Source organism: Eublepharis macularius, chromosome 3, assembly GCF_028583425.1.
Source record: "Eublepharis macularius isolate TG4126 chromosome 3, MPM_Emac_v1.0, whole genome shotgun sequence".
Lineage (NCBI taxonomy): Eukaryota > Metazoa > Chordata > Lepidosauria > Squamata > Eublepharidae > Eublepharis > Eublepharis macularius.
The window spans coordinates 167,107,184-167,134,229 of NC_072792.1; the positions used below are offsets into that span (position 1 = coordinate 167,107,184).

General features: G+C 47.0%; 1 protein-coding gene across 1 annotated transcript in view; it reads left to right on the top strand.

Annotated features, from left to right (window-relative positions):
• MAML2 (mastermind like transcriptional coactivator 2) overlaps positions 1 to 27,046 on the top strand; it is a 233,158-nt gene that overhangs the window by 156,971 nt on the left and 49,141 nt on the right. Inside the window, exon 2 of the mRNA XM_054974874.1 lies at positions 7,987 to 9,471. Coding sequence (XP_054830849.1) covers positions 7,987 to 9,471 — 1,485 coding nt within the window. The remainder of the gene's footprint in view (positions 1 to 7,986; positions 9,472 to 27,046) is intronic.

Genomic DNA, 27,046 nt, shown 5'->3' on the forward strand with positions numbered 1-27,046 from the left:
GGTGGAGCTTCCAAAGGGATTGGCCACAGAGTGGGCCAAGGCCGTCATATGGCAAAGTCACACCAGCTCTTTCTCCTCAGGTTGAAAGAAGCAAGTTTGAGAGGGTTGCCAGGTCTGGGTTGGAAAATTCCTGGAGATTTTGGGGGTGGAGCCTGGAGAGGGGTTTGGGGAGGGGAGGGGCACAGATGCAGAGACTGCACCCTCCAAAGCAGCCATTTTCTCCAGGGGAACTGATATCTATCACCTGGAGATCCGTTGTAATTCCGGGAGATCTCCAGACACCACCAGGAGGATGACAACCCTAAGGGTGGAGGAATCTCTCTTCCTTCTCAGTCTGAGGCCTCTACAGACATACATGATACAAAAGTTCTTAATATTGTTTATTAAAAGCATCCCCAACCAGCAAATGCAAGGCAGTTTACCAAAGGATGCTACTTCATGACAACATATAACAGTATCCCATCAGTGTAAAAGAGCAAATTCAATCCAAATCTACAATCCATCAAATATACAGAACAGCAGCTCTACGCCTCTCCACATCTCCTTTGGTGGCAGTCCATTCCAGAGCATTTACGGATACATTTATTTACTACCTGAATTATCTGGAGTTTTTATATGCCACTTTTTGTAGGGTTGCCAACAGCCTGGAGGAAGAAAATGCTTTTAACAGAGGCTTAATGAAATGTTATTTACCAAGTGATGCTATTTACATCCATGCCATGAAAAGCTTGAACTGTCCCTTTCCACACATTGACCCTCTATCAAAGGGACAGAGCATTTTTTCTCCAGGCCTGTTGCCAAACCTAACTGTAGACAGTTCAGTGTGTACGTGTCACATAAAATGTCTACTAACCCAAAACTTTTGACATTCAAGATGGTTTGCAATGTTGCAATCAAACATTAGACAGCAGGATAGGAACATTAAATAGCAGCAATAAAAGCAGCAGTAGCAGCCACAGAAAAAGCTAGAACTGTTATAAATACTAGTGCAATAACCAGCCCAGGAAAATAAAAAACAAAAAATCTCCCCTTCATGTTTCTCTGACCTGAAATGTCTCTGAGGAGCTGCTATTTGCCCTGTTGGAAACACTTACTCTTCTGATAGCTTCACATAATTTTTCCCAATTGGAAAAATTGTGGCTTTCTTTGGCAATTTCAGGTTGGGAAAACAGTGTGAGACAGGGTTGCAAGGTCCCCCTGTCCTCCCGGTGGAAGGTGGGGGACCCGGTACCTACCTGCCTCATTATCTGTCACACGTGCATGCTCCTGGGCCCGCGTGATGACATCACTTCCAGGAAGTGACATCATTGCACGGCCCACGGGGTGGAGAGTGAGAGTGGGGGATTGGCAACCCTAGTGTGACAAAATGAGCTTAAACCACTGCCTCCCATAGGGTTGCCAGCCTCCAGGTGGGGGCTGGAGATCTCCTGGAATTACAACTGATCTCCATCTGACAGGGATCAGTTCCTCTGAAAAAAGGGCTGCTTTGTAGGGTGCACTCCCAAGCACGAGTTGGCAAGCCTGCCTATGCATCATGGTCCCATGCGAATTGGGCCCGCATACATCTGATAAGTGAGTTTCCAGCACAAAACGCTCAGTATATGTCTGATCAAGAGTCACGGCAGCGGCCACATGGCACGGACACAAGGACTGTATTAGCAAGTGAAATCGGCCCTTGAGGCTGGTTTTGGCCTTGAAAAAAGACCTGCAGGAAATCATAATAATAAATCTCCCAAATCCCATTGAGTCAGTAGGCTGTACCAGTTTTCATGAAAACAAGATTGGGGAGGTTTTAGGGGGTAACTGGGGTATGTGAGTAAGAGGAGTCTGGAGAACTGCAAGCACATTTTAGGTCAGCTTTCTTTATGAAGTGTGTAAATGATTTGCATATTTGCAATCTGATACTGTAGTTGAAATATAGCGCACTGCTTGGCAACAACCTAGTTATTCCCCCTCAGGGCTTTGAAAGAGTGTTGGTGTCTGAAGCAGCGAACTGCCTCAAAATCTTAGAGAGAAGACAGAGTTAACCTAGAGAGGCATAACGGGCAGGTACCCAGCTTTTGTGCAGAGACAGCATTATTCATGATATGTTCCGCATTTTATTTATTGTGTCCGTTATTTAAATGGATACCCCAACTTTATCCTGTAACCTCAAAAGGGTTTGCAACATTCGCAAAAAATTGCTCACACTTGGTAGCGTCCGATTCCCTCTCTATTAACCCTTCTATGAACAGCACATTTAGTTGTTAAGGGCCAAACCAGACACGGTGCTGGGAATCCCATCTACATAAGCCTGTCTCCCTCTCACACTCAGAGTCAGCACCCCCGATATGAGGATAATTACAAACGTAATTTACAGTATCAGTTACTGTGGTAACATAAGCCAAGTGCCTGGAACACTGAAAGTGCTTTATAAATGCTGTGTGTGTGTTATTATGTGCCGTCAAGTTGCCTCTGACCTATGGTGACCCTATGAATGAAAGACCTCCAAAATGTCCTATCATTAACAGTCTTGCTCAGATCCTGCAAACTGGAGGATGTGGTTTCTTTTATTGAGTCAAGCCATCTTGTTTTAGCTCTTCCTCTTTTCCTACTGCCTTCCACTTTTCCCAGCATTATTGACTTTTCCAAAGAATCTTGTTTTCTCATGATGTGAGCAAAGTACAGTAACCTCAGTTATTATTTGTGTCATTTATAGTCCGCCTTTCTCACTTTTTTTGTCATTTTGTCATTTTAGCTTCTAGGGAGAATTCAGGCTTGATTTGATCTAGTACAATATCTAGCATTGTGTGTACATTGTTGTTGTTATATCAATGTAGATGATACTTTAGAGAGTAACAAGATCAAAAAGAAAACAAACAGGGAGTCCAGTGCCACTTTAAAGACTAACCAATTTTGTTCCAGTATCTGAAAAAATGGGTTTAAGTCTACAAAAACTTTTGAATAAAATAGAATAAAAATTGTGTTAGTCTTTAAAAGGGTTTCCACCTCCCTGGTCGGTCCTAGAGATCTCAGAGAATTAAACTGATATCCAGACAACAGAAATTGTTTCCCCTGGAGAGAATGGCTGCTTTGGAGGGTGGAGTCTATAGTACTATACCCTCCCTTCCCCAAATCCCTCCCTTCCCAGTCTACACCCCCAAATCTACAGGAACTTCCCAACCTAGACTTGGCAACCCTAATCTTTAAGGGGCCACTAGAATCCAAGGAATGTTTAAGCTTATTTTCCACTGTGAATGCAAATTAAGAGATGAAGCCAGGATGGTCATCTGAAATGGTTGGTGAATAGGGTTACCAATATGGATGAAAAGCCAAAGGGCTATATAGACTCCTTAAGTAAATGTAATGGAACAGTTACCTGCCTTAAGGTGGATCTTGGAGTTCTAGGTTATTACAGTCAATCTCTAGACTAACAAGATCAGTTTCCTTGTAGGAAATGGTAGCTTTGGAACCAGAATCTGTGAAATAATATGGAGTCAAAGAGAAACGGAAGTCTAGAGTGACATCACATCCAGGCAGAGTTCCATCCTTAGGTTTCACTCGCCCAAACACAGGAATTTTGCAAGCCCGTGTTAGCAATCCTACTGGTGAAGCAGTTTGGAAAAAAGGGAGGTAGTAACACTTTGTGGGAATTTGGAAAGTGAATTCCTGTCAGCAAGTTGCTTAAGAGAGCACGAAGTGTTGTGGGTAAGATCGCAGAGATGACAAGAAATGAAGACAGAAAGACAGGATGGGTGACATAGTTATGTTTACCTAGGGTTGCCAGGGACCAAAGTGTGTGTGGGGGACAGTGGGGTAGTTACCTCCTTCACATGCGCAAAACATGCACTTGCATCTGCACTTCCTCATCACATGCAGAAAATGATGTTATTTTCTGGCATGACAGAGGAGCCGCAGGGTTCACTGAAGCCGCGCTCAGTAAAATTGCTCATTTGGAGGCAATTTGTACTGAGCTCGGCTTCAACGCTCCCTGAAGCTCCCCCACTGCACTGGAAAATGAACACGACAGAGGAGCTACAGGTGCGCTGAAGCCAAGCTCAGTAAAAATCACCTCCAAATGGTCGATTTTACTGAGCTCGACTTCAGAACGCCCTGCGGTTCCTCCATTGCAAATATAGAGGGCAACACTGTGTGGTAACAAGAGTATGTAACTAGCAACCCACAACAGTAAGGTCTACAGTTCCGAGATGCTTCACTCACTCCTCTATCTCCATATCGGAACTGCACAACCACAAATATTCTGCGCTCTTGAAAAAGAAATCCCAAAACAGGAGTTCAGCTTGCGCCCTGTTGAGCACGTGGTGGCCCTCCTTCCTCTCTGTGGGCTTGGTGTCCCAGCTGCAGATTCTCCCGGTCGGGAGCTGGTCATCGAAACGTGTTCGTCAGAGACCGCTGCAGTCAAGAAGCAAGGAATATATTTTTCACTAATTGAGAGACTCTATTGGGACTGCACACCTTGGGGGAGATTTGGCTTATTGGTTTGTGCATTCTTTTTGTGTTGAATTGCGACACCAAAGGAGTTGGCATTATCAGCCTCATAAAAGTGAAACTTTATATAAAAGTTTTTGGCAACTTTTGCCATAATAGTGTGTTTGCTTAATTAACTATATTGTGTTGGTCTGTAGACCTTACTGTTGTGGGTTGTTAGTTACAAGCACAAAAGAGGAGAGCAAGAGCATGCGCATGCACTCCCCCCCCCTAAGTACCTTTCCCCCCTGCCAGCCAGGTGAGCAGAACCTGAGGGCAGCAAGCAGAGGTGGGGGGGGTCACCTCTCTGGACAGGGGGTGGGGGCGGGAGAATGGCAAGCCAGTTTTCTATTTAAAGGACTTTTATGCCACCAGTGAGCAACAACATAAAGGTAACAAAAAAGAAGCCATTGCTGTCACCACTGCCTTTAAAAGCATGGGTGAAGAAGGCAAACGAAACAAAACGAGGAGGGAGTTCCATAATTAGGTATGCCACCACTTTCTCCTGGAATCCATCTGAGATCTAAAGAGCACAAAGAGTCCCCCTGAAGCTGATCTGAACTTTGGGGTTGGTCCATATGGAGATATGTAATCATTATTACTATAACTCATGCCAGCATCGGCTCCAAGCAAACATGCTGGCTTTTAAGATGTCTGATATCACTTCGCTTTCTCACTGTGTAAAATTTCCAAATCGTTTTAATGACCCGAGAAACTTAAAATATCATCTTGGGTCTGGGAGATATAGCGGTGGAAACAGAATGTTGATTGCTTTCTTGGGAATTGTGGCAGATAACAGATACTTGTTTTCACTTACTCCCAAGCCCTTGGGATTTGGAAGTGCTACTGAGTTTTTAAAAAGTAAATTAATGAAATAAACACTCAGAAGAGCAAAATGTGCTGCCAAGACCTGGCTTTTGTTGCCTGGAGACTTCCTTCTTTCACAGGAAGAATTTGGAGCATAATTTCTGCCGAGCAGAATGAGAGCAAAGATCATTTGGGAAACCGGGGAAGTGCAGCCTCTAGCAGGTTTATGCAAAAGCAAAGCATATGGTAGAAGGAACAAGCGAATCAGCTGTTTAGCTTATGCATATTCACATTTTACAGAGTTTAGCTCTGATAACTGATATTCTTACATTGCAAGAATGAGCTGAGTTTAAGGCACATGAAATCCATTATATCTAGTTTTCCTTAGAGTTTAGATTGGCTATCTGTATTCCTCCAAGAAGCTAGGGTTGCCAGCCTCCAGGTAGTGGCTAGAGATCTCTCAGAATAACAACTGTTCTCCAGGCCACAGAGATCAGTTCCCCTGGAAAAAATGGCTGCTTCAGAGGGTGGAGTCAAAGGCATTATACCCCTCTGTGTAAGCTTGCCAGGTCCCCTTACCCTCCCAGTAGGAGGGGGGAACCTGGTACTCTCCTAATCAAAATACTTCACTCCCAGTGCTGACACGATGATGTCACTTCTGGGAGTGATGTCATCATGCTGGCCTCAGGAATGCTCCCACACTTTGTGTGGGGTGGATTCTTAAAGAATCAGCCCATTTGGGACCCAAATCAGCCCCAAGTGAAGCATGGTAGCACTCCCGCGGCCAGCGTGATTATGTCACTCCTGGAAGTGATGTTGTTGTGCCCCGCTGGGAGAGCACCCTCTGTGGGGTTTCCCAGGAGGTATTTTGCCTCCCAGGTCTGTTCTCTGTGCCTTTTCTCCTTGCCAGCCAGGTGAGTGGGGGGGGGAGTCTGGAAGCTGGGGGTCCTCCATCCCCACCAGGGGACTGGCAGCTCTACCCCTGAGCTCCCTCCCATCCCCAAAATATCCAGGAATTTCCCAACTCAGAGCTGGCATCTTACAAGGAACTCATGTGGTTTCTCCTCACATTTTTCTCACAAGAATCCTATAAGGCAGGCTAGGCTGAGCGAGAATGATCGGTCTAAGGCCACTCAGCAAGCTTTAGGGTTGCCAACTCCTAGCTGGAAACTCTTAGAGATTTAGGGCATGGAGCCTGGAGGTAGTGGGGTTTGGGGAGGGGAGGAACCTCGGGGAGGGGGATGAAGTCAATCCTTCAAAGCTGCCATTTTCTCCAGGGCAACTGATCTCTGTAGTACCAAGATCAGTTGTACTTCCAGGAGAGCTCTAGGCCCCAGCTGGAGATTGGTAAGCCTGGCTTCATGGTTCGGTGGGGGTTTGGAATCGGGGCTGTACAACCCCGTATCCTCTACACCACACTGGCTTGCTGAAGTTAAGTTTTATCTGTTGGTGCTTCTCACAAAATCTCAGTATCTATTTCCCCATCTGTTCAGATAGCAGAAATAATTATTCATGTCAAAGGGTTGTAGCAGGTACAAATTGCATAGGGATTGTCAGCACTAAAATTTAAAGGTGTTGAAAATACACAGCATGATCCAGTCAAACATGAGCACTTTTACATGCTTTCATTGGATTTCCTTCAGGTTAGGTTATAGGACACCTTTTCGTGTTAAAATATCATATCATTAAAAAAAATCATATCATCAGTCTCCCCACCCACGCAGATGGCGCATATACCATTTGAAGGGATTTGGAGGGACTTAGAGATGACTGAGGGATCAAATTAAAGCCCAGAGCATATAAATTTGTTTTTGAAAATTGGCTTGCCAGTTTGCCTCAAAAAAGTTACAGGAACACAAAAAGGGAGGCAGAGCCTGAGATAAATGCAGGATGAAGTCTTTGAGACATCCCAAAACATTGTGCTGCTATGACGTCAAATTAGCCTTTGCCTTTTTCTCCCTCTAGTCATTGTCTCATCCATTAGAGTTTCTTGGAATGTTTATGAACATTCCAAGAAGTTAAAATTTCAGCACGAAAGGCCTAGAGGCAGAAGAAGTTATGAGAGGGAGCAAGAAGGCCGCACGTTTGCAAAGGAAATCACTTCTTGTGCCACGTTGTGAAGTGAGTGTCTTAGTGGGAGAATGTGTGTGTATCAATGGTGAGTTAAGAATGGTCTCTGGACATGTGAGTTGTGTGTGTATTATTATATGTACTATGTATTGTTTGTGGGGTATGATAGGGTATGTTTGCATGATTGAGCGGATGCATCATGTGCATAATGGGACAGATGTGTGGGTATAAGATGCTGCCAAAAAACATGAGAAACTTGTTGATGGATTGCCCATATCTGGTATTCAGTAAGAAAAACTAATATTCCATTGTTGGGTACTATTAATATAAGATGGTAGTGACCGCATGAAATTGCTTTATATTCAGTGAACCTCAAGGTCAGTGTTGCCGACTCACTGGCAGCAGCTCTCCAGGGTCTCAGGCTGAAATCTTTCCCATCACCAACTATCTGATCCTTTTAACTAGCAGTGTCGTAGATTGAACCTGCTACCTTCTGCATACAAAAGGAGATGCTCTACCACTGAGCCACAGCCCCTCAATTGTTCATAGAGGGCAGACATTCAGTAATTAATGCATCCATGTTATAGACACCATGTAAGAACTAACATCCTAACTGAAGATTTTTTTTTTTGTTCTTTTCAGCTTCAAGGTTCCTTGAAGAGAAAACTGGTGGTAAATCTTTCACCAGCTATCAACAAGAGATCCAATGGCATTGCTGATAGCACCTTCCTTGATATCAAGAGGATCCGAGTGGGCGATAACAATCTTTCTGTGGCACAAGGCGGACACTGTGGTAACAACTGCCAAAACCAATCACTGCTGGGAAGCTTGACAGTCGGTCAGGGTTCTCAAAGGAAAGTCAACAGCCCAACAAATAATACCCATGCAAATGCAAATGGGATGTTTAACATGACTCTAAAGGAAGTCAAGAAAGAGCCAGGAGAAAGCTTCTCTTGCAGCAAACATCTGGATGGTCAAGCGTCACAGGGCAATGCTTTCCCTAGCAGATATGGAGAAGATGCAGGAGAACAGTTGATGGATCCAGAACTTCAGGAGCTATTCAATGAACTGACTAATATTTCAGTGCCTCCCATGAGTGACCTTGAACTAGAGAATATGATCAACGCAACCATCAAACAAGACGAACCATTTAATATTGACCTTGGGCAGCAGGTCCAGAGAGCGCCCCCGGCCAGATCTTCTTCCCTGCAGATGGATAAAATGGTGATCAAGCAAGAATATTCACCAGCTATGAACCAAGGTTCTGTGGGGTCACCCCAAATGAGGCCTTCTTCTACAGGTCCAGTGTTCACAATGTCTGGTGCTGCCATGTCTGCCTCGTCACCAATTCCTTCAACACCTCAGACTCAAACACCTCCATCTCAAGCGTCCTCAGTTTCCAACAGGCCCATGACCAACTGGCAAGAAGTTTCTCACGCCCAGCAGTTGAAACAAATCGCAGCCAACCGACAGCAGCACGCTTTGATTCAGCAGTGCCAGCAAAACCAGACGTCCACCTGGCCCCCATTGCCGTCCACAGAACCTTCCCCTGGACCATTTGTCCAAGAGAAGATGCCCAACCCTTCTTTCCATCAGCAGCAATTCAGCCCACAAAGTTCTGGAATGCCTGGAGTCCCTGTAAATGGGAATCAGTCGAAGGGGGTGAATAGCTACATCTACAGGACAAACTCCATGCCCCAGGGAAGCTCCATCAACATCCTAATGCAACGGAAGCCTCAGGACCTCAACCGAGGATATATGAGCAACACCCAGCTGCCACTGGAAGAGCCTCAGAACAACGTAAAGCCCTTGTTTCATTTCAACTCAGAGCAAGCAAACCAGCAGCTGCCTTCTGTTCTGGGTGCCCCAAACAAGCCTTCCATTCTGCACTATACACAGCAAGCGGCCCAACCACAGCCAAACTCAACAGCCGTGCAGACACCAACGCAGCAACAGCCACCAACGCCACAGCAGCAGCAACCACCTGCCCAGCCTCTCCAAAACCAGCCTCTCCAAAGGCCACCCAATGTACCCTTAGCTTTACAGCAAAAGATATTGCTCCAGAAGATGTTGAAAAGTCAGCCGGTCACAGGAATGCAGTATCCCGTTCCAGCTCAACATCAGTTGGTAAGGTTGTTTCTAATTCAGAATCTGTCAATGAGTTGTAGCAGGAAAGGAACTGGATCTCCAACATGTATGTCATGAGATTTCAGTCCAATGGCACCAGATGATATCCTGGCAAACCAGAGAGGTTGGAACAAGAAGGTAAATTAAATATAACTATAAACTTAATACAAATGAATAGAAGACCAGTATAGAATGTAATCAAACAAATTGAAATATAATTAAAAACAATAACAGCGTGGTTCAACATATTAGTACCATACACGTGTATATTCAAATAGACATTTTCCAAATATACAGGTATTATTGTACATTTTTCTCTGTATATACGGAACTAGAATAAGACGGGTTTCGGCTTCAGGGCCTTCCTCAGTGGTATAGTTCCATACAAAGTACTCCATAGATATAACTAATTAATAACTAACTAAAATGTTGTATAAATCAATCGTGGAGTAAATGAATTCATATATTTCTATGAAAAAGCTCTTTAAGTGCAATGTTGTACGTTTTCCTCCATACGTATTGTATAGTGCACTCCATCTTTGGTTTGAAAGCTCCTGACTTGGCCAAAGGAAATTCATGTGCAAATGAAAAAAATTTCATCTTGATGAGTTGCCTATATTGCACTTAAGAGCTTTTTTCCATAGGAAGATTTGAATTCATTTACTCCACAGTTGTTTTATACAACATCTTTGTGTCCATTCTGTGCAGTGTCAGGAACTTTGTATTAATTAGTTATATCTATGAAGTGCTTTGTATGAAACAATACCGCTGAGGAAGGCCCTCGGGCCGGAATACGTCTGGTTCTGGTTCCATACATATGGAGAAAAATGTACAAAACCTGTATGTTTGGAAATTGTCTATTTGAATATACAAGAGTATAGTACTAATATGTTGAACCACACTGTTGCTATTTTTAATTATATGTTTGTATTTTAGTTTGTTTGATTAAATTATATACCTATTTTATTCATTTGCATTAAGTGTGTAGTTATATGTAATTTACTTCTCCCCCTCCCCACCTCTCTGGTTACCCTTCTTGTTTTTTCCTGTCCCCTTTTTCATTGTCCTTAACAAATGATATCCTACCTTAGGCTGAAGGAATTTGCTCCAACCTAAGGATCGTTCCTCTGATTTTAGTGGCTTTTCCTTTGGAAGAAGACTCCTTAGGCTTGAGGAGGGTTTCAGACTTTGCTTGATGGTATGGTCGAATATGGGCCACAACCTGCCTGTGTGTTGTATGCAATCATCATTTTGTAATTTTGATCTTCACATCATTTGCAGGAACTGTGTCTTCGTCATTTATGACGAGGAGTTCCCTGTTTTTTAGCTTAGTCTAAATGACCATCTTACCTAAGTCCATTCAGTACAGTTATGAGTGGTTTATACACTAATGGACTTGAAGGGGCAGTGTTTTGATTGGCATAAGTAAGCCACCAAAAGACGTAGGCTTGGATCCTCCATGTTCTGCTTGCTGGACAGCCTCTGCCACACAGTGCTCTTTCTTTCCCACTAGCGCTTCTCTTTACGCACGATTGATGTTTTTCAGTGAGCCCTTGCGCAAACAGAAGTCCTAGCATCCTAACTTCCTAGCAGAGAAAGAAGTGTGATGTGCAGCGGAGGCTGCCTACAGAATCACAAGATCATCAGATATAAGTAGGAATGTATCTGACTAGGCTTTGACTCTCAAAAGCATATCCCCTAGAAATCTTCTTGGTCTTTAAGGTGCTCCTGGACTCAAATCTTGCTCTTCTACTACAGACCAACATGGCTACTCACCTGAAACTTTCTAAAATGTTTTCTTTTCTGCAGATCCTGAAGCCTAGTTTGTTTAAGTGGGTCACCATACCAAAATTGGGGTCACCATACAAAAACTGGTCAATAGTGCACAGAACACAGCAATAGGATCCAAGCCATAGGACCACAATTCAGAGCCCTTTACTCACATTCCCCATGGCACAGAGTGGTAAGCTGCAGTACTGCAGCCCAAGCTCTGCTCACAACCTGAGTTCGATCCTGACGGAAGCTGGGTTCAGGTAGCCGGCTCAAGGTTGACTCAGCCTTCCATCCTTCTGAGGTCGGTAAAATGAGTACCCAGTTTCCTAGGGGTAAAGTGTAAATGACTGGGGAAGGCAATGGCAAACCACCCTGTAACATAGATCCAGAGGAGTTAGCTGTGTTAGTCTGTAGTAGCAAAATAGAAAAGAGTCCAGTAGCACCTTTAAGATTAACCAACTTTACTGTAGCATAAGCTTTTGAGAATCACAGTTCTCATTGTCAGATGCATGGAGGGTAAGAAGAAACTGGTCAGATACATAAGTGGAGAGGGGAGAGGGGGAGTAGATGCAAACAGTGGCTTCTGATAATGGGATGTAACAAAAAGTCTGCCAAGAAAACGTTGTGACACGATGTCCCCCCATGGGTCAGTAATGACTTGGTGCCTTTACCTTTTACTCACATTCTATGGATGTCAGGTTGCCAGGTATTTTTTTAAAAAAAAGATTAGGGCTGTATCAGTTTTCAGGCAGAAATTACCTGTTGGAGGTGGGCGGATTATAAATTGGCCTTGAAAAAAATGATTTTGTTGTGAGTCGCTGTTGTTTTGCATCTTGCTTAGTACCAATGTGACCCCTCGCAGCCACTACTTCTGTGCTACTTTTTTCCTCTTAGGGCTTTTTTCACCTTCCTGCGTTACTCATATGTGGGCTTCCAGCCAATCAGGGATCATATTGTGACAGGGATAACAACACAGTGTGACACAGCCAATAAGTTTTAGCCTATGTGGTGCCGTCACGGAGGGCAAAAAAAATCGATTGTGTAGACAATGCATACTGAATTGGCCCGCACTTTCAAAGCAATTATCAAAAATTAATCAAGGGGAAGCACTTTTTGACCCCAGAAAGATAACAGCGAGTTCTTTTGGCTCAGCCCTAGCAGGGATGTAGTGTGAGAGAGCTGCTGCACCAGTAAAAAGAACATTTCTGCACATGTGTAAATGAGGCCAACTCTCTCCTCTGGGCAGTGATTCTAATCTGGAGTGTTGGATTGGTTCCAAGGGATAAAGCAGACAGTTCTAGCCAAAGCAAGAAAAGCTTAAAAGCTAATCAAGAATTGCGTATGGAACCATCGAAACAGCTACCGGAATTTCCTGATGGTTTTCTGCCCTAGAGGACCATCGGTAGTTAGCAGAGCCAACCCCAAGCAGCTCAGCCAGTCTCAAGGACCTTCGGGCAGACCCTTCAAGCAATAAGGATCAGTTCACCAATTACTAGGCTTTACCATTTGCTTGCTCCTGGTGGGAGCACACCCAACACCACTCTGCTTCCCCAGCCAGTGCTCAATGGGCGACGGAGGGAGAAGAAACGAGAGGGCCAAAATGGCGTCCCTTGATGCCACTACACAACTTTTGATTGAGTAACTGGAAGTGATGTGACTGCGTCATGAGACGCTCTAAGATCCATCCAAAACTCCTTTCAGGTGAAGCCTAGAGCACCCCATGACGCAGTGGTGTTGCTTCCAGTGATACAGCTGGAAGTAGGGTTGCAAGCCTCAAGATGGTGGCTGGAGATCTCCTGGAATTACAACTGATCTCCAGACCATAGAGATTAGTTCCCCTGGAGAAAAGAGCTGCTTTGAAGTGTGGACGCCATGGCATTATACCCCACTGAGGCCTCTCCCCTCCCCAAACCTTGCCTTCTCCAGGCTCCACCCCCTAAATCTCCAGGAATTTCCCATCCTAGAACTGGCAAGCTTAGCTAGAAGTGACACTGTGGCAGTGACGGACACCATTTTGGTTAACCCCACTCCTCACAATCTACCAGTTACCTCCTCCTGCACTGCTGCCAGCATGCAGGAGGAAGTAACAGGTGATTCAATACCCATTGTTGGCGCTACTGAGCTGGGTGGGCCTGGCATTACTGGCTTGTTACATGGCAGCAGCCAATCAGCTAGGCTTGCTCCAGGTCCATTTTAACCTCAGTCTGTCGCTGCTTGGCTCAGTTTGCCCCTGGGCCATTTGAACTTCTCAGTCTGCCCCTGGCTGACTGTTGATGTAACTAGTTTCTACTGCAGCATCTCCTTCCTCAAGAAACAGGGTTCATTTGGTTTGGGAAGTCAGCAGCTCCTTTCTCATATATCTTGGCCTTCTAACTTTACCAGAACACCACGTGAGGGAGACATCGCCAACAATTCCATGGCTGCTATGGCAACCTCAGAAAGGGCCCCTGTTGGTGACTAGTTATGATAAAAGTGAGCTGAACACGACTGTGCAGGTCCCCAAAGACTTTACAAAATACATCTAAAACATAAAATATTGGATTTTTTAAAACTTCCTTATTTTATTATAAATGGTTTGAAGTCTTTGAACAGAAGATTGCGTTTTACAAAGGCACTCTTTGTTATTTGTTATTTATTATCTGTTTGTAAGATGCTTGCCTGAGTTTTCTTAAGTCACAAGATTATGTAAAAGTCACCAGACAAAACTTTTTTCCCCATTCAAAAGACAAAAAAGCATTGCATCTTCTGTGATTGCCTCCTCTGTGGATGACTTCAAAACTGGCTTGTTCTGAGACAAACCTTGTTGTGTTTCACTTACTTTAAGGGATGCCCCTTATTCCAGAGTAGACCGGACATCTGGCATAGCCCTGATTGTGGATCCATAGATTATTTTCTCTCTGGTATACTTCAATCATATATATTTTTAAAAAACTATCCTTACAGACAACATTTTCTAAACCTTTATTCAACCCCTTTAGCAACCTATCAGTATAGACACACAATGGGACTTTTATAAGCATTCAAAGTTTTGGAAGAAGTGCAAAGAATATTAAAAAAAAAAATAACAGCAGAAAGAACTTGCTTAAAACGGTATTCAGCTTGATCCTTACTGCAGTCCCTAGAGTGGTTGGTGTTGCTTTTTGGAGGCCGTGTTCCATATAAGGGGTCCCCAACTTTTTTGAGCCTGCGGGAGCCTTTGGAATTCTGACACAAGGTGATGGACACCATTTTAAAATGGCTGCCACAGGAAGTGGAGCCAGCCACAAAATGGCTGCCACAGGAGGCAAAGCCAACTGCAAAATGCCATGGAGAGAGGTCATCATGCATAACTCTAACCTCAACAGTTAAGCCAGAGCTTTATTTAACAGGATGTCTATTAAAAATGAACATATTTTTAAAACATATTTTCCTGCATACACACAGCTTACCTTCAGTCATGCCATGAAGGTTCTTGTGCTGTGGTGGCAGCTGATGCAAAAATAACATTTAAAAATCTGCACAGCCAATCAGATCTTCAGTGGACAGTCAGAAGCCCTACTGTGTAAAAGCCTACTTGGTGGGCACCAGGAAAGGTGTTTGTGAGCACTGTGGCGCCCATAGGCACCACATTGAGGACCCCTGCTCTTTGTGAAAGTTTCCCCAAACTCAAATCTGTTTTCTGTCTTTCTGACCTGACATCTCTCATCTCTGCCAAAGAAGCTGTTCAGAAAGAGAGAAACTCATTTGCTCATTTGTGGATGCATGGGGCATAAAGATTATTTTTCTATCACTAATGGCTTTGGCAAATACCTTAAGCAATGTGTCTCCCTAATAGCCATGGCTAGAGACGCTGTCAATTCCATTTTTGTTTTTTTTAGTGAAGTATGAGCTCAGGCAGGTCACGAAAACAGTTGTAGCTCTCTGCTATCGCATTTGTAGTCTTCGTAAGTATAATCATTGTTTTTAGTCAGAGCAGAGCTGATAATGCTCTGTGAATTTTCTGAACACTCCAGAAAGCACTCTGATATGTGGTTTTATCAGCTAGTGCTTGCTAAATGAAAGCACAAGGCTTATTTCTCTGCCTGTCACAGGCGTGTTGTGTCAGTTCAAGGGGGGGAAAGGTTTACAATAGGATTTGCTAGCTTCGTGCTTTCCGTCTTTAGGGACCAAGCACAGATCTGAAGGAGAACTGCTTGATTTCTTGGAAGACGGTGAACTGAACAGTATGTTTTGTAATGTATGTTTTTGCCCCACATGTTTTTTTCAGAGGAGGATCTCCAAAGAAAGGTTTTATCAAATGTCTGTTCCCAGAAGAGTACAAGATGTGCACTGTCTGTACAAATTATAGAGTAATTTTGCAAGCACTAGATGACACTCTCTGGAAAATTCATTTACCTCATCAAAACTCAAAACTTCCCTCAATATTCCTACCACAGGATCTTCCAAATGTGTTGTAAATTGCTCTTCTTTTAAATTTAGCTTTTTTAATAGCCCTCTGGTCTCATTAAGATTCAAGGCATTATTATTTATTTATTTAATTAATTAATTTATACCCACCGTCCCCACGAGCGGGCTCAGGGCAGGATACAACAATAGATAAAATTGCAGTAAATATAACAATAAAATCACAAACTCATTTATCACAGCATAATTTCCAGTCCTAGATGGGGCACCCTTCCCTTTTCCTGCACATCATACACATAAGAAAGGGTGGAGGTGTGAATTAATAAACCCTAACTCCTCATGCGTGGGGAAAGGCAGATAATCATATGACCCCTCCCCGCTGGTAGGAGAACGGCAGGGAGGCTGATTAGATAGAAGGCAGATTGTGGAGTACAGAAAGAAGGGGGAAAGCGGAACCATACAGTATAGGACATCCACTGAACAATACAATAGGACTGGGAATACAAAATTAAATGACAATATGCCATTTAATATGTCATTTACACCACATTTTGGGGTAGTGGCTAGAGGGACGGACCGGGATCTGGGCAACCCAGGCTTGATCCCTCGCTTTACTATGGAAGCTCGCTGGGTAACCTCGGGTCAGTCATATACTCCCAGCCGAACCTATCTCACGGGGTTTGTTGTGAGAAGAAAATGGAGGAGAGGAGAATGATGTAAGCAGCTTTGAGTCCCCATTGGAGAGAGGGGGGAGGGGGAATAAATGAAGTTTTTTTAAAAAAAGCAAACTATCCAAGCCAACACAATGTGAGTAATGCAGAATGTGGGATTACAAAAGTACTAAGCATTACTCCCCACTCCCATACGAAAATGACTTTTCCGGACGTTCTATCCCACTACAGTTCTAATTCCATTGCCACTGTTGCCCATAGATTTTGTGGTGATTCCAAGAGCTAACCATTGCCATTTCTGGGTTGTACCTGGAAGTGATGTTAGCGACTTCACACGCACCCATGTCCCTCCTGCTCCCACCGATTGCAAGTTTCAATCTGGCAACCCTACTCTTCAGGGCCTCCAGACCTTACACAGACTGCCTGATTCACCCAGGATTAGGTTTGCCAGATGGGGTCTGGAATAATACCAGATCCCAGGGAGGTTGGGGGTGCCACTTTTTTAAAAAAAATTTGCATGTGTACTCCCACCCCAGCAAAATGACATCACTACTGGAAGTGAAGTAATTGCACTGACCCATTTCTAGGTGTCCAGGCAGGCTGGCCACTCCTGGGTGGCTCCATGCAGCGACAGGAGGCCAAGGGGGCAGGCTGGCCATTCTCGTCGGCGTTGCACAGGAGGTCAGGCATCCAGGCTGGCTGGCCACTTCCAGGTGGTGCTGCTCAGCTGCAGGAAGCCAGGCAGATGGATGAGATGGCCAGGTGTCCAGAATTTGGAGAACATTTTCCCCAGACAGTCGTCAAAAATACCAGATTGTCCAGGTGAATACTGGACAACTGGCAATCCTGCCCAGGACTGGCTGCTTGTTACAGTTCAGCAGCTTCCACCCCACAAAAGACAGTGGGGGGCAGATAAAAAGTAGGATGGCTGTACAGTTATCAGCACCAGGTTGGGAAATTCCTGGAGATTTGGGGGGCAGAGCTTGGAGAGGGTGGAATATGAGGTGGGGAAAGACCTCATCAGGATATGGCATAGCGTCCACCCTCCAAAGTAGCCATTTTCTCTAGGGGAACTGATCTCTGTTTTCTGGAGATCTGTTGTAATTCTGGGGGATCTCCAGGCCGCGCCTGGAAGCTGGCAACCCTTGTTGGCCGATAGATGGGAAAGAAAGAAGGAAGCAGGAAAGGTGGAGAGGCTATGGGGTCTTTCAGGGAAAAGAAAGAGAAAATATTGAGGGAGGTGGAAATGAGATGTCCCTTGCATGTCTTTGTGGGTCCCCCACTTATCCTGCAAGAATTTTTATATGTCGTCATGAAATCACTGTGCCTGTGTTCTGATGCAAACACCAGGACATTCAGAAGGTCAGTTTGTGGGGTGTTTAAAGGGCCCTGCCCCTTGCACGTGGCAGGAAAGGGCCCTTTAAACTATCAGCTGGCAGGCGGCAGGGGATCCCCCCTGCCACCTGCCAGCTGATAGTTTAAAGGGATCTTTAAAGGGCCACGAACAACTAACATGTTTATGAACAGGGTCATGTTTGTTACTGTTCGTTGTTCGTGGATGGCAACGAACAACGAACAGCTTGTTGGGGGGGGGGGGTGGTTCTGTTCATGCCCATGTCTAATTTATGTTACTTGTCTATGGTTCAGGAAGTTCCGGTGAGCTGAATTTCATTGCCGGTGTCTTTTTTTAAGGAACAAATTATCTATTTTATATATTTATTTTATATAACACATTTTGTGTCCTGCCGTTTTGCCCTCCTAAGGGCCACCATCTATCTACCCATCTTGTTCTTCATGGTGTTTAGATTTCATAATCTCACATATTATTGATGCTCTCTGCAGATCCTCATGATGAGTAAACTCCTAGAGTGTCATGAAATCATTCCCGGATCCAAACTGTGGCAGCATGTCATCACGTGTCACTGCTCAACATCGCTCCCCCTCCACCAAAGGCTCCCACTGGTTGCCAGCATTCAGCACCCTCAGACAACTAGTGTCATAGTATCTGGAAAGCTGCGATCAAAAGGATGCAAAGCTAATGAATCACTTTATTCATTTCCAGTGCCGTGTTCTGAGGGGGTGAGGGGCTCAGTTTACAGCAAAATGCAACAGAAGATCCAGTCAGGTTTCTGTCTGTATGCTAATTGGAGAACATAGGCTTCAAAACTAGCTTGCAAGGCAATTAATCTGAACAATAACTTGGTTCTTCATTCTCAGAGCAAGTAAAATTAAGCATTAAGGCAAAAGTAATGGGAGGTTTCTTGCTTCAAAAACAGAGCCCTAAGATACCTTCTTGGTGAGGGGAGGAAGCATTTTTCAGAGCTCCGTGAGGCTTTAAACAAATTCCCTGTCCAACCTCTTCTGTGCTGAGAAACGCTGCTAATGTGGAGATTTCTCTTGAGACAGTTTTCCTTAAGTCCATCCCACAGTTCTTCCCTTAACAAAATCATGTTCCAAGCTATTCTAGTTGCGACTAATTTTTGGTAAACCAACCATTGTTTTTCTTAATGACAACAATAACAGCTTGCAAAGAAATCCCTTCTCTGTGATGATGAGTTCCACAACAATATTCCACAATATCTTCGTAATTTTCTATTTTTGAATTTACCTGGACAGAGCGAATATGCCTCTCCCCCCCTTTTGGGGGGGGGGTCATGGTTCCAAAGCAGCAGGAAATCCATAAACAACATTTAGCACAGGTAAATCAGCTTCAGAAAAAATAATACCAAATGGGCTGTTCATGCAGAAGTCTTTGAACCAGATCCCAGACCCTACTCTGATTGTATCTCTGATCGGTACTACCGACGGCCTGACAGCCCTGATGCAGCCATCTCGACAGCAGTGGTGCTGTAAACTCTCTCCAGGACTGTGTAGCACCTAGATTTTGCATAGTGTTGGTAGCTGCTGGGTCTGCAGCCAGTGCCTCAGAATGGATCTGTGTTCTGCCGCCCTTCTTGCAGTTGCAGATTAAACGGTTCCCAAGACTACATATCCTAGGCTCTGGTGTAACTCTAACCACCCAGGCAACTGAATGTTGAGCCTGGACCTCAGGATCTGTGCTTTCTTGCCCTACTTATTTATTTTTACTTTATTTTATTTACTTCATTTATGTTGTTGAGTCGCGAGTCAGCACTTTGCTGGTTCAAATCCCACTACTGCCATGAGCACAGCAGGTGGCCATGGGTAAGCCACTCCTCTCAACTCCAGCACCCCAACTGCATTGTGGGGATAATAATACACTGACTTCGTTCATCACTCTGAGAGGGTCACTAATCTGTCTAGAAGAGCAGTATATAAGTGCAGGTGTTGTTGTTGTCATTGTTATTCACCAATCTGGTTTATACAATTCTCCTCTCCTTCATTTTATCCCCACAACAACCCTGTGAGGTAGGTTAGGCTGAGACTGTGACTAGCCCAAGGTCAGCCAGCAAGCTTCTACAGCAGAGTGGGGATTCAAACCTGAGTCTTCCATTCCTAGGTCTAACACATTAATCTCTGCTAAAACAGGGTTAACATACCTGTAACTTATGTTCATCGAGTTCTTCTGTGCTGACACACATGGGGACTGCGCAGGCGCAGGCCAGCCGCCGGAGAATTTTCTAGAGCTTCCATGGCTCCGAAGGGGCCGTTTGTCGCGCGCCTCAGCGACCGTTTTCCCGCCCAAACGGTCACGTGATCCTCCAGCGACCAACGGCCCCTTCCCTCAGTTCTCCCTTGCCGCCGCTTGACCAACACACTTCAGCCGTAACACCTTAAAAACACCAATATCCGTTACAGCCATCACAGTATTGTGCATTGGAGTTCACAGCGGGGTAGGAGGGAGGGTTGTGTGTCAGCACAGAAGAACTCGATGAACATAAGTTACAGGTATGTTAACCCTGTTTTCATCTTCGTTCTTCTGTGCCTCCACACATGGGAGTGTACCAAGCTTCACACAATAAGGAAGGCGGGGGTGAAGTCCAACACAATTTTATTAAGCAAACAAGATCAACAATAAATAGATATGCATATATACATCTATGTAAAAATACTGTGTAAGGACACATAAATACTCAATATTTACATATATACACACCCCCAGGTACACATATACACACTTTCACTCAAGGGTACCCAACAGGTACGTCAAGAAAGTCATACCAAAACTCCCTCAGGAAAAGAGGGAGTGTAAGACAGCCTTGGCCACAGATACATCCTGCTCCGCATTGACATCAACGGCGTAATGCCTGACAAAGGTGTCTGCAGAGGACCATGTGGCTGCTTTACAAATGTTAACCAGGGGCACCCCCCTGAGGAGTGCCGAAGAGGATGCTTGGGACCGCGTGGAGTGGGCTCTGACATGAAGCGGGCAAGCCACCCCTGCCAGGGAATAGGCCTTGCTAATGGCCGTCACAATCCACCTAGACAGGGTCTGTGAGGAAGCCCTGTTACCCTTGTCCTTGGCCCCAAAACATACAAACAGGTGAGGACTGGAGCGGAATCCCTTCGTCCTATCCAGGTAATAGGCTAGGGCCCTCTTCAAGTCTAGGGTATGGAGGGCCTTTTCCCCCTTAGAGGAGGGTTGAGGAAAGAATGCAGGCAGTGAGATATCCTGCGAGAGGTGGAAGGCGGACACAACCTTGGGCAGGAACTCAAGGCAGGGACGCAGGACCACCTTGTTGGGATGAAACACAAGAAAGGGAGGGTCAGACCGCAGTGCAGACAGCTCACTGACCCTTCTGGCCGACGTGACGGCCACCAAAAATGCTACCTTGTAGGATAGCATATCCAAGGGGCATGTAGCCATAGGTTCAAATGGGGGCAACATGAGATGTGAGAGCACCAAGGACAGTGACCACCGAGGCACTGGCGCAGACACAGGTGGGTAAAGATTGTACATGCCCTTAAGGAACTGGCGGGATTGCGAGTGAGAAAACACCGTAGCACCCTCAACTCGGGTGTGAGCAGCTGATATCGCTGCCAGGTGGACCCTGAGGGAGGAAACCTTCAAGCCCAGGCCACGCAAGTGGCACAAATACTCGAACACAACCCCCAAGGGACTGTTCTCGGGCACCACTCCTTTGGCAAGCGCCCAGAGCTCAAACCTGCGCCACTTGGCCGCATAAGCGCGTCTAGTGGATGGCCGACGAGCATTCAGGAGGACCCTCTGCACCTCGTCAGTAAAGCCTATCGGGGAGGAACGATCCGCCAAGCCGTTAGATGCAGCTTCCTGGGATCGTGGTGGACTAGGCTCCCGTTCAGGAGAAGGTCTTGCCGAGGGGGCAGACTCACATACGTCCGTTGGGACATCCGCAGGAGCTTCGGGAACCAAACCTGCCGTGGCCAGAAGGGGGCCACTAGGATGCAGTCCGTCCCGTCCTCCTCTATCTTGCACAGGACCCTGGGAATCAAGGGGAACGGAGGAAACATGTAGTGCAAGCCCTGCGTCCACGTAAACTGGAAGGCATCCCCAATAGAGAGGGGGTCGCTCCCTGCCCTGGAACAGAACGTGTGGGCCTTGGTGGTCGCCGCAGTGGCGAACACATCTATCACTGGATGACCCCACATCTGGAAGATCGGCCCAACGCACTCTACGTTCAGTTCCCACTCGTGTTCCAGCAAGGGGACCCTGCTGAGGGCATCTGCCCGGGCATTGTCCGACCCAGCCACGTGTATAGCACGGAGCGACACGCCGTTCTTGATAGCCCACTGCCAAGTGAGTGTGGCTTCCCGGCAGAGGGCCATGGACACTGTGCCCCCCTGCTGATTCACGTAGTACATGGCAGTCGTGTTGTCCGTCTGCACCAAGACATGACGATTTCTCAGCAGTGCTGTAAGAGACACAAGTGCGAAACGAATGGCCCTTAGTTCAAGCACATTGATATGGAGGGTCTTTTCCCTGTCAGACCAGACATCTTGCACCGACACATCACCACAGTAAGCCCCCCATCCCAACAGAGAGGCATCAGTAGTAACCGTGATGTCATGGTGTTGATACCCGAAAGGGGTCCCTCTAAACAAGTTGTCATCAGACAGCCACCAGTCCAAGGAGGAGAGGATGACCCTCGGGATAGAGAATTTGAGGGACGGAGGGTGCAGTAGAGCATCATACCTCCGCACAAACCAGTTCTGTAGAGGGCGCATACGCAGCCTAGCGAAAGGCACCACAGAGGTGGCCGCTGCCATATGCCCTAGTAAGCACTGGATAGTGCGCACAGACTGGAACCGGTTCCTTTTAAACATGGACACTAGACCCCTTAGGGACCGAGCCCTCTCCAAGGGGAGCAGGGCCTTACCCTCCACAGAGTCTAACAGTGCACCAATGTAGGACACCTTGCAGTTGGGCACCAGTTTGGATTTCTCCAAGTTCACCAGGAGCCCCAGGCGTTGGCAAGTGCTAAGTACCAAGCCAATGTCCTGCACCAGCCTAGACTCCGATTCAGCCACGATGAGCCAGTCATCGAGGTACGGAAAGATGGTACAGCCTTCTTCCCGTAGGAAGGAAACTACAGGGGCCACACATTTAGTGAACACTCGTGGGGCAGTGGACAGGCCAAAGGGGAGCACCTTATACCGGAAAACCCGTTGCCGGTAAACAAAGCTCAGGTACTTCCTGTGCTCCTTCCGTATGCCCACGTGAAAGTATGCGTCTTTTAAGTCAAGAACCGCAAACCAATCCCCCTGTTTCAGCAAGGCGATCACAGCCGCCAACGTTACCATTTTGAATTTGGTCACCTTGAGGAAGGCATTAAGGCCCCTCAGATCCAAGATGGGACGTAAGCCCCCATCCTTCTTAGGGACCAGGAAGAACCTAGAGAAGAATCCCCTTACAGAGTCCTCATAGGGCAATTCTTCCACAGCACCTTTGGCCAAGAGCGACACGATCTCCGCATCCAGCTCGGCCATAGTGTTATTGACAGCTGTCAGGGGTGAACTGCATCTAGGCAGTTCAACGAACTCCAGCCCGTATCCCAGTTCAACAATAGTTAAGACCCATGAGTCAGATGTTATTGACTCCCACTCAGAGAGGAGTGGACTAAGTCTGTCCGAAAAGTTCGGGGATACGGCTGGCGTGACCCGTCAGTACTGCCTCCCGGTGCCCTGCTGATCCTTCTGCTGGGCCGGTTGTTGTGCCGGACGAGGCTTGAAGGGCCGACGCCTCCTCTGCTGTTGTGCGGGAGGGTAAGGCCGCTGTTGGTAGGCAGGATACTGCTGGTAGCCTGGCCGCTGTTGATGGTATCTGCCCTGGTAATGGTAGGGACCAGATCGGGGAGCGTACCGTGACCTGGAGGAGGGCTTGTCCGCTGGAGCCAGGCCCAAAGACCGCGCCGTCTGCCGGTCCTCTTTCTTTTTCTTCAGGGTCTCGTCGGTCGCTTTGGAAAAGAGCGAGTCCCCCTCAAATGGCATGCTCTCCACTCTGGAACGCACCTCTTGGGACAGGGCCGTAGACCGCAACCAGGAGTGGCGCCTGAGGACCACCGCCGAAGCCATTCCTCTAGCAGCAGTGTCAGCAGCGTGGCTTCCAGCGTTCATCTGCTGCTTAGACAGTCTCACAGCCTCTGTCTGCAGCAGGGACACCACAGCCTTCTGTTCAGGAGGGAGGTCTCGCGTATAGGATGCCAACTTCTCCCAGAGGTACAGCTGGTACCCTGCCATGATGGTCTGATAGTTGGCAATCCTCAGACCTAGGGAAGAAACAATGTATTGGCGCCTGCCCATGGCATCCAGTTTCTTGCCCTCCTTATCAGCAGGTACCGAGGAGTGACCCGATCGCCTGGGGTTGAACTCCTCTGTGACCAAGGAGGAAGGTGGAGGGTGTTTCACCAGCGCCGGCCAGGTACCCTGCTTGATCTTGTAGAGCTGCTCAATCCTCTTGGATGTTGGAGGTTGATCGCAGGGCACCTGCCACACCTTCTCCACGATTTCCTCAAGACCCTCGAGCATGGGGAAGCCAACATATGCCGGGTTGTCTCCATAAATGCGCTTGAGGAGCTTGTCCTTGGTCTGGGGAACCGCCGAGGAGATGTCCATCTCGAGAGCCTTGGCCATCCTCGCCATCTGGTCGGCGTAGATGCGGAGGTCCTCGAATGGCGAGTCCGCAGATGGTACAAGCTCTTCAGCTGGCGATGGTTCGGACCAGGACTCCGACTGGTAGCCGCCAAAGCTCTCCACATCCTCCTCATCGGAACCGAGCTGGGATTCCGGAACCTGGTGCGGAGGGGGAGCCCACGTCGACCTCGATGTCGAAGGCCTCGGTTCCGACACGGAGAAACCTGCAGGTGCCCCTTCCCACTGGCAATGGTATGGCGAGGGGAGGTAGGAGGCCTGTCGATGTCGGGACGCAGTGGACCGGACCGATCGGACACTGTCCCCAGACCGACGTCGCTCACGACCGGCAGCTGGTGGAGACGGACGGGCAGGCGACGGACGGCTCCGACGAGGAGACGGGCTCGGTTCCAGCCTCGGCGACCGAAGAGCAGGCGATGTTCGGATCCGACGGCGCGGGCTCGGCTCCGGTCCCGAAGAGAATTCTGCGGGCACCGTCTCGAAGGCCATCGGATCCGGCACCGGCACGGAGATGTCCTCTGGCTCCGGGGAATCCAGATGAGGGGAAGGCGTGTGAGGAAGCACGATGACCTCTTCCTGGGGAGCGGGATGCGGCGACCGGTGATGTTTGGTCTTCTTCTTCTTCTTCGCCGGTTCCGAAGAAGACCTCGGAACCGACGCGCTCCTCGCCTTCGAAGGGGACCTCGGCCTCGATCTCTTAGATTTTACCGGAATCGACCCGGTCGTCGGTTCCGATCGGGGACTCGGTAGACGGATCCTCGGTTCCGATGTCGGTCTCGGATCCGACCTGGTGGAAGATGCGCTACGGGGCGGCCGCACCGGTCCCTGCGCTGGAGAGGCCGCTCTCGACGCCGAGGCACTCGGGGGACGCGGTTTCGACCCCGACCTCGCGGAGGCCACTGAGCCAGCTCCGGAATGCCGTTCGGCAGAGTGGCTAGGGCCGGCCTTGGAGGAGGGCAACGGGGCGCCTCCGGACATGACCTTCTGCCACAGGGAGGAGTTAAGACGGGCCTTGCGCTCCTGTCGGGCCTTGCTGGTGAAGCCCTGGCAAATCTTACAGGCCGTTACATTATGGGTCTCCCCCAAACAGAACAGGCACAGTTCATGGCCATCGGTCTTGGCCATTTTAGTGTGGCATTGGAGGCAATGCTTGAAGAGAGCCTTTGAGGCCATCTTCAGGGGCACGCAAAAGGAAGGTCAACAAACAGTCCGAGTCAAATTACCGAGTCCACAACAAAGTCCAAACGAGATCCGAAGAATAGTCGAGGTCACGAAGTCCGAAGTCAAAAGCCAAGCAATCAGTCAGAATAAAGCACGAAGCACAAAAGCACAGAGCAACGAAGCTCACGTTCTCTCCAAGCGGCGGCAAGAAGAGAACTGAGGGAAGGGGCCGTTGGTCGCTGGAGGATCACGTGACCGTTTGGGCGGGAAAACGGTCGCTGAGGCGCGCGACAAACGGCCCCTTCGGAGCCATGGAAGCTCTAGAAAATTCTCCGGCGGCTGGCCTGCGCCTGCGCAGTCCCCATGTGTGGAGGCACAGAAGAACGAAGATGAATACTAGTTTATCTCCTTGGCTACATTAATTCCTGTTTACTGTGACATACATTAAATTATTATTTAAATTAAATTATTATTTAAAATATTTTATTTTATTAAAACATTTACATGACACCTTTCCACCTAAACAAGTTCCCCAAGGCAAATTAGATCTAACATTAAAACATTTCAACATTAAAAACATTTAAAATAATTCAATAACAACAATATAATAATTCAATAAAAGTATTCAATAAAAACATATAAACACATTACACTAAAGTAAGAAGAAGGTCAATGTCTGTTATTGGGACTATGCCAAACAGAACAAAAAAGTTCATCCATTGGCACAAAACAAAAATAGGAGGAGGGGAGGAAGTTCCATAGTTTTGATGCCATGATCAAGAAGGCCTTTGTCACCCATCTAGACTCATATGGCTGGGTCACCTGAAGCAGGGCCTTCAAAAAACGAGTGGACAGTTAGGTTCATATGGGAAAAGGCTGTCCTTAAGATATGCTGGTCCAAAGCCATATAGGGCTTTAAAGGTCAATACTAGCACCTTGAATTGGGCCCAGAACCAAATTGGGAACCAGTGTAGAGAAAATAAGCCTGGAGCAATATGGTTCCTATGAGCCATTCCCGTCAACATCCTGGCACAGTATTCTGTACCAATTGTAGCTTCTGGACAGTCTTCAAGGGCAGCCCTATGCTGAGTGCATTGCAGTAATCTAATCTAGATGTTACCAGGGCATGCACCATAGAGGCAAGATCTTTCTTCCCCAGGAAGGACCACAGGAGATTTGCCAGGCAGGGTCTGGCAATCGGTGGGAGGTGAGGGAAGGCTGGAATTTACGGCATAGGGAGAGTAATCATCATCCCCATGTAATGACACAACATCTAGAGCAACTCAGAAGTAACAGTGTTGCAGCAGGAGCAACACTTTAGCACTCGGCCAAAAACAGTTTGTGGCCAAAAATCTATGTTCTTGGCTGAGTGCTAAAGTGTCACTGCCAGTGCAATGCTGTCACTTCTGGGTCACACTGAAAGTTGCATCATTGCACTGGTGGTGACTCTTGGTCTTAGGTCTAGTATTCAAAGCCCTTCACGGACTGGGACCTGCATACCTCCAGGACCGCCTCTCCCATTATGTCCCCGAAGGGCCTTG